The sequence below is a fragment of the Mrakia frigida genome, assembly GCF_051309035.1.
Source record: "Mrakia frigida strain ATCC 22029 unplaced genomic scaffold BDY24scaffold_12, whole genome shotgun sequence".
In the NCBI taxonomy this organism is placed as follows: Eukaryota; Fungi; Basidiomycota; class Tremellomycetes; order Cystofilobasidiales; family Mrakiaceae; genus Mrakia; species Mrakia frigida.
In genome coordinates, this window is record NW_027481269.1 from 421,690 (window position 1) to 432,769 (window position 11,080).

Here is an 11,080-nt window from a genome sequence, read left to right on the forward strand (position 1 = left end):
GGTAATTGTGAGAGCTTGACTGAAAAAGTGGGTGATCGAAGAGGACTCCCGTCTGAAAAGAAGGAAGAAAGAAGATGGATCAGCACGAGGAGGGCTGCAACGCGTCGAGACGAACGAGACGGGCTCACTAAGATCTCGTCCTGATCTGGTGCCGGATACAGTTCAAGGAGCATGGAAAGCCTGCCCGTTGGGACGCATATTGTAGTAGATGAAGACATGAGGTGGTAATATCACTGTGAACGAAGGAAAGCCGATGAAAAGTCAGCGACGCGTCCGGCGAGGTGACAAACGCCACTCGGCTGCAAGACTCACAGAATAGGCATAGAGTCATCCTTGAGCGATCATCAGATGATCGTAGAGAGGGTGTTGTAACTCCTGAAGAAGAAGGGAGCCCAATTCAGCGGCAATCGGTCGTCCAAGAGAGAGAGAAATTTAGCTCACCCGAGAACAAGAACTAGAGCCTGAACCAACCCCCACAAAAACGGAACCCACGTAGCCATATTGAAGTGCGCTGCCTGTTGATTCGAAGGAAAAAATGTTGAAGGAAGCGAGGCTGATCAGGTTGAGGCCGTCTCGTTCAAGAGGCGTTGGGTGAGAGCAAGCGTACATTGTAGACCGCAGCCAAAGCGACTCCTGCGCGAGGGCATGAAACAGAAGATTTAGAGCAGCTCAGTTTCGGGTTCGATGGTCTAGTAGCTGCAGACTTCGTGAGGAGAAGGTGGTTGAAGCGAGGAGGAAAGCCGCGTCGCGTCTCTCCTCTCGAGCCGACAACTCGTTCCTCCTCTCAAACGCTGCAAGACTGAACTTGCGAACTCACCAACCATAGCGGAAGAGATGAAGGCGATGATCAATCCGTAAGCGGTTGCTATGAAAGGAGCAGAAGCGGCGAGGAGGGGGTGTTTGTGGAAGAAGACGAGGCAAGCGATGGTTCCTCCGACGAGATGGATCAATCCGATGAAGATGAGAGTCCAGAGAACGGTGAATCTCCACATGTCCTCTGAAGGAAGCTCAAGTCAGCCACGATCTGGAGAGGGAAAGCCAGGGGAGGGGAGAGAGGGGAGTAAAGGGAGATGAGGATCAGCTTACCCGCGAAGTACAGATAGTGGGCGCCTCGATTGTCGAGATTGGGTGCGTATAGGCTAGGAAACGACGGGACCTCGTAGTCGACAGGAATCGTGACTCTCGTCTGGGAAGGAGAAGAAGGACTCAGTGGAAGAGGAACGTGAGTCGACGTTGAAAGGGTGAGCTCGTCCTTACCTGATCTGGCGAGGACAAGACGCTTTTGACGTTTCCCATTTGCTCGTTAAGAGTATGTCTGATGTAGTGGATTGGCGAGATTGATTGATGATGATGGTCGAAAGGGAAGAAGGAGGGGAGCGAAATGGGCGGGGAGCTGACTTTGAACTTTCTCCTCCTTCTCTTCAATTCAAACCACGACCATGGCCTCTGAAACGACTTCAGAGGTCCCCCTGTCGTCTAGAGCAGACTAGAGATCGCCGTCATCGACCCATCGTGCTACAACTCCTCCTCGCTGCAGCACGAAGCGTTCGTCCCTCCTCCCACCTCAATCGAGCTCCCTCCTCCTCCTTCTGCCCGGTCCCCTCCCTCGCGCCCTCGGTCCTTCTGATTCCCTTTGATGAGTTCTCAGGTATCCAAGAGATCTACTGACTGAATTGGCGGTGCTGGACTGCTCAACTCGATTCTACCTCTTTCGAAGGAAGGACGGGCTCGAAGGGGTGAGCTCGACCTTCCTCCCTCCTCCTCCTCCCTGCTTCACCTCCTCGTTGGACCTTCGAGGAGTCCCTGGAAGCTGACATGCCTTAATATTGAACCACGCCGGAAGATTCTCATAGATCGTGGTGCTCGACTCGACCTGATAAAAGCGAGAAGATGCAGGCGAGAATTCACACCCGTTCGACCTCGCTTCCTCCCGGTCGACGCGAACAAGCTCACCTTCCCTGAACTCAGTCTCTACCCTCTCTCCGCGTCCCTTTCAACAATAGACCAGCGAACTGTGCTCATACCGCGTCAAAAACCTCTTCCATTCAGCCCTCGAATCCCTCACCGCCAAAGCTCGACACTTCGACGACCTTCGTCTCGAAGCCCTCGGATCGTAGAGGAGGAGAAGGAGGAGAAGGAGGAGCAAACAACTTCCGGACGAAGCTCAGCCTACTTCCCATGGATGAGGTTCTGTTGATGAAGATCAGCGGTCATCCCAGCAGTTCGACGTCCTTCTTCGTCGCGCGCGTTCACCACACCTCGCTCTCCCTCCCTCCTTCCTTCGACCTTCAACCTCCTCGTCCTCCTCCTCACTCCAACCATATCAGCTTTCTCGTAGTTTCGTCTCGCTTTCCTCGCATGCCGGACAGTCCTCCTCCACCTGCTACCTTCGATCTTGGGACCGAATTCACTATAACCCTCTCCTCGCAACGACACCACTCTCCTCCCGGCTCAGAGCACTCCGAACCTTTCCAGCTCAACCACGTCGCCAGTTCATTTCAGTCCCTCGCTCAACCTCGTCTTCCTTCGTTCGGCGAGAACAGATGATTCGTTAAAGCAGCAAAGGAAGCAAGACAGAGAACTAGCGAGTAGAGGGTCGTAGCAAGTCGTTATGGAACAAAAAGTCGAAAGAGAGAAGACGAGAACAGCATCCCACGAGCCCACGAGCCTACACAACCCTCAACAGCTCAACCAACGCTCCCTCAACCCTCAACCTCTCCCCCTTCCCACCCAGCTTCTCCTCCTCCTCCTCCTCCCCATCCCCATTTCCGCCCTTTCCTCCAACCCTCGTCCTCCAATGATTGAACCCGCCCATCACCTCCCCTCTCCCTCTCTCCCTCAACCAGACCCGATGTTTCATCCCCGCTGTCCACACCCTCCTCACATCATCGGGCGTGGCAAACCACCCTCCCTGGTCCCTATCGTCGGGGTCGAGAGGAGAGAGAACGACTCGGATGGCGGCGACGAGATCTCGGAGGTCGACGCGCGTTCGAGGAGTGATGTGGGCTTTGAGATGAGGGTGGTGGAGGAGAGAGGAGAGGAGGGAGGAGAGGTAGGTTTTGAGGGTTGAGGAGAGATAGGTGCGGAGGTAGAGGGTGTGGAGGTGGTCGATTTCCTGGGAGGAGGGAAGACGGAAGAGCGTTAGGTTCGACGGAGGAAGAGAGACAGAACGAAACGAAAGGACTCACGTCCGAGCTGATACGAGCGACGACCTGAGGAGGAGGAAGCATATCCTCGATGTCTGGATGAAGCCAGGGAACGTCGTAGGTCAAAGTGAAAAGGTCATACTGCAAACGAAAGAGAAAGACGCGTCGAAAAATCAGACCTCGAGAGACGCGAAAGGAAAACGAGACGACGATTTTGACGCGACTCACCAGCCAACTCCCAACCTCAGGTTGCCTTGCCTCCTCACTCCCATGTCCAGCTTGGTCCACCACTTTCACCCAGATCATCACGAACCCTCTCGGTAGATTCCAACTCCCTACGGGCGTCTTCCCTCCTCCCGACTCCTCGTCGTCCTCGTCGTCTTCACTCTCTCCCTCCCTCGGCGAGACCACCACTCTCTTCGTACTGAGTACCTCCCCAATCTTGAGCTGAACACTATGGGCTGCTTGTTCCACTCCTGTGAGGATGAGAACCTGAGGAAGGTAGGTCGGAGGGAGTCGTTTCTTTTGAGCGGGATGATGAGGGTGGTTGTCGTCGAACGGGGACTCTGAGGAAGTTGAAGGAGCGTAGAGGTGAGAGCCTGGTCGAAGGGCTGGGAAGATGGAGGACGGTGCGGCTGCTCGGGAGGCGCGGGGAGCTTGACGGTAGCGGGAAGGATGAGGAGGCGGGTGGAAGGGTGTTGTTGGGGAGGTGTCTGTGGTTTGATCGTCGAGGAAGAAGGAGGACTGTCGTTGGTTGGAGGAAGAAGAGGTTTCGTTGGAAGCGGAGAGGCGATGTGGGTGATGTGGTGGTTGATGATGTGATGCGATGAAGGGGTTGAAGGATGAGGGTAGAGGAGGAGGGACGTTGGATGTTGAAGAAGCGAGGGAAGGGTTGAAGGAACTCGTTGTGTTTGCTCGTTTCCTTCGTTGTTGTTGACCTGCTGGATAGATGAACATATCCCGAAGGAGATCTTGAGGCTCATGTGAAGGAGTGAGATCTACTCGTTGAGTGTGTTTGCCGAAGACGTTCATCGTCATCTTGAACGAGGGAAGGAAAGAAGAGAGAGGTCAGCTCGAGCTCACACCTCCTTCCCTTCTCTCTCCCTTCTGTCCTCCGTCTCTACAGCCTTGACTCACAGCTCCCACAATCTTCTTAACGACCTCCTCATCCCTCTTCAACGTTCTCACTACGAGATGCTTCTCCCCTCCCATCACGAAACACAGCAGCAAGTCGATGAGCAGTATCGGATCCAACCCTTCGAAGAGGAGCTCGTCCTTCAATCGTCGAAGAAGCTCCTCGTTCATGAACGGTAAAGGAGGGGGAGTCGGTGTAGGTATAGGGATCGGAGAGGGAGGTAGAGGCGAAGGAAGAGGGTCATCTTGATCGAGAATGGGGTCGCCCATTGGGCGAGGAGAGAGAAGGAGGTGAGAGCTGGGAGAGAAAGAGGAGTAAGGAGACGGGGGGAAGGTCGAGCTCGTCTGAGTTTGGTGCTGTATCTGTCGAAGTTCGCTTTTGGAATCAAAGGTGACAGACGAAAGAACCCAAAGACATGAATCGTAAAAATAGCAAAGTGAGAAGGGCGTAGATAGGGAAGATCAAGCAGCAACAGCAAGCTCAATCGAAGGTCGCTTCTCCTCCTGTTCGAGCCGAAGTGAAAAAGAACGAGTCAGCGGCTGAGAAGTCTTCCGAAAGAGGACTAGCGAGACTCTTCTGAGATGTAGAGAATGATCCTGCGCCGGCGAGGAAGACTCGCGTCCTCTCGCAAGAAGCGACGTCGTTGACAAACGAGCAGCCCTCGTCTCCTCTTTCTCCTCCTCCTGCCACAACGAAAGAAGCGGACAAACTCACCATCATCTCCTCCTCCATCATCTCCATCACCCTCATCCTCTCCGTTATCGAAATGTTGATCGGCGTCTGCAAACCAAGCGAAAAACCGTCAGGTCGACTTTGCGAACGCGTCGAAGAGCCGAAGACTCACAATCGTCGTCTCCCTCATCAGCATCGTAGTCCTCATCCTCCTCTCCAGACCCAAGTCCACCGTCGGACTTCTCCTCCTGCACATACGTCGAAGAAAAGCGAGATCAGCTCATGTTTCGACGATGGGAAGGATGCGAAAGCGAAAGGAAAGAGAGACTGACCTCCTCCTCGTCTCCATCATCAGCGCCCACCACGTCGTCCACACCGAGCTTCTTTCGTTTAGGAGCGTTCTTGCTCGACGAGACTGAAATGGCAAAGCAGCACGAGGGAGTCAGTTCGACGTGCGACGGAGAGAGAAAGGGAGGGAGGAAATGCGAGCTCACCTTTCGGCTTGACGTTGGGGTGGAAGTAAGACTGATAGAGTTGAGGAGCGAAGTCTTTTTCTTCCGGGTAGTTCTCAGCTTGTAGAGAGGTGAGTTTGGCGGAAGGGGGCTTGTACTTGTCGGTGTATCGGTCGAGATCTGTGAGAAAGGAAAAGGAAGGAGGAGAGGAAGGTCAGCTCGAGCTCGCTTCCTTCCCTTCCTTTGCTCTTCCTGCCTTGCTGCCTGGAGCATCCTCTTCCTTCAGACCAACGGCATCGCTCTCTTCTGACTGAAGGAGAGCTAGGGACTGACCATCCCCCTTCTTGCCCTGCTTCAACCACTCGGTGCTCTGACTCAACGCCCACCCAAACCTCGTCTGCGTCGACACGGCGGATTTCTCCTGAAACGAAGGTGCTGGAAGGACAGGAAAGGGGAGCGAAGAGGCTGAAGAGTATTCCTGATGATCCAATCAATCGAAGATCAATGTATCAGCACGAGGAAAGACGTTTTCGAAAAGCGAAGGGAAGGAGGAGAGAAGGAGGTGGGTGAACGAACAGGGTACAACTCCTCCGACTCCTTACCTCCTCCTCCAGAGATCTCAGCGTAGGTCATACCAGCCTGAAGGACGAAACCACCAACACAGCATTGTCAGTTCCAAACCCAGGATCCAAACAGGCGACGAAAGGACGAAAAGAGAGGAAAGGAAAAGGAAGGGAAGGAAGAGTGAGCTCACGAGGTTCAATCCGTCTCCTGGTCCTGCTCGACCTCCTCTGCCTCCTCCTCGACCACCTCGGAAAGACATATCGCTAGCTTGATGGGTTGGCTGAAGAGAGGCTCAGACTTGAGAGCGAGAGGGGAAGCTGAAGGAGAGGGAGAAGGGAAGTCGTGGTGTTGGTTGGACTTCTTCGAAGCTCACATTTCGAAGTTTCCTTCTCCGTGAGAGCTTGAGCTTCTTCGTCTTTTTTTGAGAGCTGTAGAGCTGAGTTCGCCTGACAGAAAGAGCTAGGTCTGCTGCGAAACGCGTCCGAAAGAATTCCCAGACCGAAAAACCTTTCGTCGACAGGAGGAGAAGAGCATCGACTCGACACGTTCCCTCTGGTCTCTCTTCTTTCCTGCTCTTCTTCGACACGTGCGTCTCATTCGTTCACTACACCGTTATGGATCTGCTCCTCTTGCAAGATACTGGCTTTCAGTACCCGTTGCAGCTTCAAGCTCTTCTCAATGAGCTCGCGTCGTGTCTTCTCCCTCCCTCGTCTCGTCGTCGACAAAACCCTTCTTTCCTCCTCCCCACGGCCTACTTCCCTTTCCCCGACAGCCTTCTCTTATTTCCAAGAGCCTGCTTGATGATACTTTTCGACCTGGAAAAGGACTCTCGACCAAAGTCCATCCAGATCAACGCAAAAACCCGTCTCCTCCCTTCCTTCCTTCGAACGTTCCCTCCGGTTCCCATCGATACCCAGATCCGATTGGTCAAGTTGGCAACGATACGAGTTTCTTTTGGCTTAGTTGTCGACGTGGGGAGCTCCGGACCTGAGTACGTAAAAGAAGAGAGACGAGTCAGATCAGCGACGCGTCGGAAGAGCGACGAACCAAAGAGCCAGTCGAACCTCAAGAAGACTTCGAGAGAGTCAGGTCCTGGATCAACGGAACGATAGACTGCGAGGGCGACGAAGAAAAAGAAGGGGAGGAGTCAGTCTTCTACGGGTACGGAAGGAGGGAGAGGGAGAGAGATCCCTCACCTCGCATCGAACTTCCCAAAGTCAAACCCTCTCTTGGCCATCGCTGCTCTCACCTCCTCCACCGAGCACCTCCTCAGCTTCTCGATCGGATCTTCCTCTCCATTTCCCGAGCATGTCCAACAAGGAGAATCCTCCCTCTCCCTTGGTCCTCGCATCTCACCTCTCCCTCTCTGGACGAGCTTCCTCGAAGTGTCCTCCTCGTTCACCACAACGTGAGCTCGAAAGCGAACGACCGAAAGGAGGGTGTGGATTCCAGGATTGTATTGATTGACGTTCCATTCGACTTCCGAGCCCTTTGGGCGGTGATCTGCGAGGAGATGCAGTCTCGCAACTTTGATCTCGAAGAGGAGGGTCCAAAGAGCGTCGCGTCCTCCGACGAGTTGGAGATCTCGGTTGAGTTGAGGATGGGTTGTAGGGAAGTGGGAGGCACAGGCTGCGCAGGTGATGGTGTCGACGAGGGTAGGGAGGGGAGTGAGGGAGCAGGAGAGAACGAGCCACATGGGGCGCGAGAGGGAGGAGAAGGCGACGATGGTAGAGGGCTGTTGTTCGAGACGTTAACGAACGAGGATCAGCCGCTGAGAAGAAGGAGGTCGGGAATCAGAGGAGGCAGGTGGTGCTGACCCAGTCACTCCAGCCGATACCAAGGTAGCCGGAGAGGTCGAAGACCTCTAGAGACGGAAGGTGTTGAGTGAGGGAAAGGAATTGAGTGAGGTGAAGTTCTTGAGCCTTCGACACGTCTGAGAGAGTACTACTAGGTCGTTCCTGCCAACGAAGAAGAGGATGTCTCGGATCGTCTCCGTTGGAAGCTGGGAGGAGGGACGGAAGGAAGGAAGGGAGAGAAGGAAGAAGGGAGAGAAGAAGTGAGCTCGACTCATCATCCTCAATCCAGAGCGAAAAGCAGGGATCAAGGTACAAACTCACTGGTATGAAGGGGCAAAGTTGGTTCGTCGTATCCATATCCATGAGAGCGAGGCAGCTAGGTCGAGATAAACGAAAAAGGTGGGAAGGTGAAGGTGATGGGTTCAGGTCAACTCGTTTCTGTTGAGCTCGACGGTTCCTTCCTTCTTCCTGAGGCGTCCCTCACTTCTTTCCTTCTTCTTCAAAAAACTTGAAAGTCTGTATCCTCATGTCAATCCTACACCTACACCAGTCCACCCAGCCAAATCCTCTCCATCTCCCTAGGATCTCCTGGCCAAAGCCTTTGCGAGCTGACCTCTGGCTAATCTCCCGACCTTCCTGCTGAACTCTGCCTCCTCGTCCACGAGACTCTCGATCTTCAAGTTCCTAGGGAACGAGCTTCCCTTCCCCTTGAACAGTGCACGCTCCTCCGCCTGGGCTCGAGCGTCCGCGAGGAGTTTGACGGGGTTGTGGGCCAAATGCTCCTCCCTCAGCGTCGCCTTCGTTTTTTGGAGGACGACCGAGGGACCGGGCACTTGAGCGCGAGAGAGCAGAGGGAGAGTGATGGGAGCTTGGGAGGAGAGGGAGAGGGCGAACGGGATAGGGTTGCGAATGAATTTGGAGGGGAAGATGGCCATGGCGAAGGGAGGGAGGGCAGAGGAAGGTGAAGGAGGTCTGAAGGGAAGGAGAGGGAGGATAGGAGAGGTCAGTCGTTTGCTTCTTGTAGCGTTTAATTACTCAGATCGAACGAGATATACTCACGAGTTGGAAGCTTGGTGTGTAGAGAGGTCGATCGAGGGGTTTTAGGTGGATTTTCCGGTGAAAAGGCGAGTGAACAGGGTGGTCGTTAGGTCTTTGGAGGAAGGGCCGAAGGACGAGTCCGTTTCGATTCCCTCTTCCTCCACCCACGACCTTTGATAATCCATCTTTTCAAGCAATGTCTCTCCCTAAGCGTATCATCAAGGTCAGTACTCCTTTACTTTACGTTGTAACCGCTTTCAGGGCTATCGAGAGCTCTTTAGGGAGCAGAAGGCTGGATGAGCTGACATCGCTCGTCCTCCCTCCTTCCTCCTCCTCCTCATGCCCTTCCACCTCGGTCGCATTCTCTTTCTATAATCGACTCGCTTCCCTCGTCTGCCCCTACCCACTCCCACTCTTCTTCCACACGCTCCCCTATTCCCTCGTCGCCCTCCCTCGCTTCGTCGTCCCTCAGGAAACCCAACGACTCCTCTCGGACCCTGCTCCTGGGATCACTGCCTCTCCTCATGAGGAGAACCTCAGGTACTTCGACGTCATGATCACTGGTCCAGAAGGAAGCCCATTCGCCGGTAAGTTCCATGTTCTTGTTTCTGGGCTCAGGTCGAAGGAGAGAAGCATCAACAGAAGGCAACAGAGAGCTCAGAGAATGTCCGAGCTGACGACCTCGTCCCTCCTTCCTTCCCTCCCTTCTCTTCCCACTACCACGGATCTCCTCCCTCGCCCACCTTCTTAATGCATCTCCTACTTCAACTCGACCCTCTACCGACTTCAATCGTTCACTCCTCATCCACCCGCCCCTGCTCGCCTCCCTCCGATCGCCATCTCCTCCCTCCTCCTCCTCCCTCTCCATCAGGTGGACACTTCAAGCTCGAGCTCTTCCTTCCTGAGGAGTACCCCATGTCGCCTCCCAAGGTTCGGTTCCTCACTAAGATATAGTGAGTTCTCCATCGAGATTCAGGCCCTTTTTTCATCACGAGTCAGCTTGAAGTTCAGTTCGAAGCGAAGCTCACGATCTCCTCCTTCCTTCCTCCTCCTCCTCTCGTTCAGCCACCCCAACATCGGTTCGTCTCTTTTCACTCCGTCGAGCCTGTATCACAAAGCTGATCCTTGATGTCTGTTGCTTCACAGATAAGCTCGGACGGATCTGTCTCGATATCCTGAAGGGTTCGTACCCTTCTCCTTCCTGGCGTCCTTACGTCGTCCTTGTCAGACTCCTTCGCTGACTTCCCTTCCTTGCCACTTTCTTCTTCGCTCTCGCAGACAAGTGGTCGCCCGCTCTCCAGATCCGAACCGTTCTCCTTTCCGTCCAGGCTCTCTTGAGTGCTCCCAACCCCGACGATCCCTTAGCCGTACGTTCGACCCCTTGCCTTCCTCAACCCGAGCCCTTGACGCTACCGACGACGCCGTAGAAGCTCACTCTCACCCGCTGGACTTTTATATCACCCAGAACGACGTCGCCGAGCACTACAAGACGGACGAGAAGGGTGCCCACGACGTGTCGAGGGAGTGGACTGCCAAATTCGCTGTTTAGATCCGCTTCGTTTCTTTGCACCACCCTTCTTTAGACCCACCACCTCCTCCCATTCGTCTCTTCTTTCGTCTGGTTTCTTCCCTTCTTCGGTCTCGTACCACATATACCCTCAGCCCAAGCCCTTCTCTCTCGTCGCGTCGACATCTCGACGTCGCTCCTTTCGCTCTATCTTCTTTGGGTTCAACCGTTCTTTCCTTTTTCGCTCTCTCTCTTTCATTTTGGCTAGCAAGTATACAACGCTTCTATCACTTTTTGTTCCGCCTACAGTCTTCGCTTGCTCTTGGAACGGTGAGCTTTTCATCGAGAATCGTACTCGACGCGGTCGTCGATTCTCTCAACCTTTCTCCGCCTCCGCCTCCAATTCCGATTCCTCCCCTGCAGATCTCATCTTATCGGTGCTGCCAGAAATGGGACCACGTTCCTTTCGCGCTTTCATGCCCCTCTGAACCTCAACTTTCGAGACGAGAGTGGAAGAGACCAACGACTTAAGAAAAAAACCCAAGCTCACTCCTCCTCTTTTCTTGTTGCCTTTCTCAGTTATGCTCTCTCTTTCTCACACCCGCTTTTACTCGTCCTATCAAATAGGGTTTGAGATGAGCGATTTCCACTGAGAGAGATGAGAAGAGAGTGAACTCGAGACGCGGTCGCGAGAGAGCCGTGTTGTTGAAAGCAGCCTACTCGAAAGGGAAGGGAGCTGAAAAAACAGCAACAAGCAGTGGAGGAGTTGA

At 54.0% G+C, this 11,080-nt stretch overlaps 5 protein-coding genes across 5 annotated transcripts; 1 reads left to right on the plus strand and 4 right to left on the minus strand.

Annotated features, from left to right (window-relative positions):
- Positions 1-162: 162 nt before the first annotated feature.
- Positions 163-1,391, minus strand: BDY24DRAFT_440749 (uncharacterized protein; the record flags this gene model as incomplete). Its single annotated transcript, XM_076644549.1, has 7 exons — positions 1,258-1,391; positions 1,087-1,186; positions 818-997; positions 608-633; positions 442-515; positions 313-332; positions 163-233 (listed from the first exon to the last, which is right to left on the minus strand). The coding sequence occupies exons 1-7, from the start codon at positions 1,294-1,296 to the stop codon at positions 163-165; spliced, it is 510 nt and encodes a 169-aa protein (XP_076497469.1). The 5' UTR covers positions 1,297-1,391.
- A 1,632-nt stretch (positions 1,392-3,023) lies between these two features.
- Positions 3,024-4,573, minus strand: BDY24DRAFT_386476 (uncharacterized protein). Its single transcript, XM_076640118.1, has 4 exons — positions 4,284-4,573; positions 3,375-4,184; positions 3,189-3,287; positions 3,024-3,115 (listed from the first exon to the last, which is right to left on the minus strand). The coding sequence occupies exon 2, from the start codon at positions 4,127-4,129 to the stop codon at positions 3,482-3,484; it is 648 nt and encodes a 215-aa protein (XP_076497470.1). The 5' UTR covers positions 4,130-4,184; positions 4,284-4,573; the 3' UTR covers positions 3,024-3,115; positions 3,189-3,287; positions 3,375-3,481.
- A 99-nt stretch (positions 4,574-4,672) lies between these two features.
- Positions 4,673-6,321, minus strand: BDY24DRAFT_386480 (uncharacterized protein). The gene is made up of 8 exons (XM_076640119.1): positions 6,160-6,321; positions 5,982-6,044; positions 5,739-5,883; positions 5,448-5,585; positions 5,286-5,368; positions 5,126-5,201; positions 4,996-5,061; positions 4,673-4,784 (listed from the first exon to the last, which is right to left on the minus strand). The coding sequence occupies exons 1-8, from the start codon at positions 6,226-6,228 to the stop codon at positions 4,762-4,764; spliced, it is 663 nt and encodes a 220-aa protein (XP_076497471.1). The 5' UTR covers positions 6,229-6,321; the 3' UTR covers positions 4,673-4,761.
- Positions 6,322-6,928: 607 nt separating this feature from the next.
- On the minus strand, positions 6,929-8,700 carry BDY24DRAFT_414516 (uncharacterized protein; the record flags this gene model as incomplete). The annotated part of the gene is made up of 5 exons (XM_076643322.1): positions 6,929-6,956; positions 7,166-7,704; positions 7,787-7,971; positions 8,087-8,141; positions 8,428-8,700. 5 exons carry the CDS (start codon positions 8,698-8,700, stop codon positions 6,929-6,931), a joined length of 1,080 nt encoding a protein of 359 aa, XP_076497472.1.
- Positions 8,701-8,910: 210 nt separating this feature from the next.
- Positions 8,911-10,616, plus strand: UBC13 (E2 ubiquitin-conjugating protein UBC13). The gene is made up of 7 exons (XM_076640120.1): positions 8,911-9,026; positions 9,276-9,390; positions 9,675-9,756; positions 9,869-9,882; positions 9,950-9,985; positions 10,082-10,170; positions 10,269-10,616. The coding sequence occupies exons 1-7, from the start codon at positions 9,000-9,002 to the stop codon at positions 10,350-10,352; spliced, it is 447 nt and encodes a 148-aa protein (XP_076497473.1). The 5' UTR covers positions 8,911-8,999; the 3' UTR covers positions 10,353-10,616.
- The last annotated feature ends 464 nt before the right edge of the window (positions 10,617-11,080 follow it).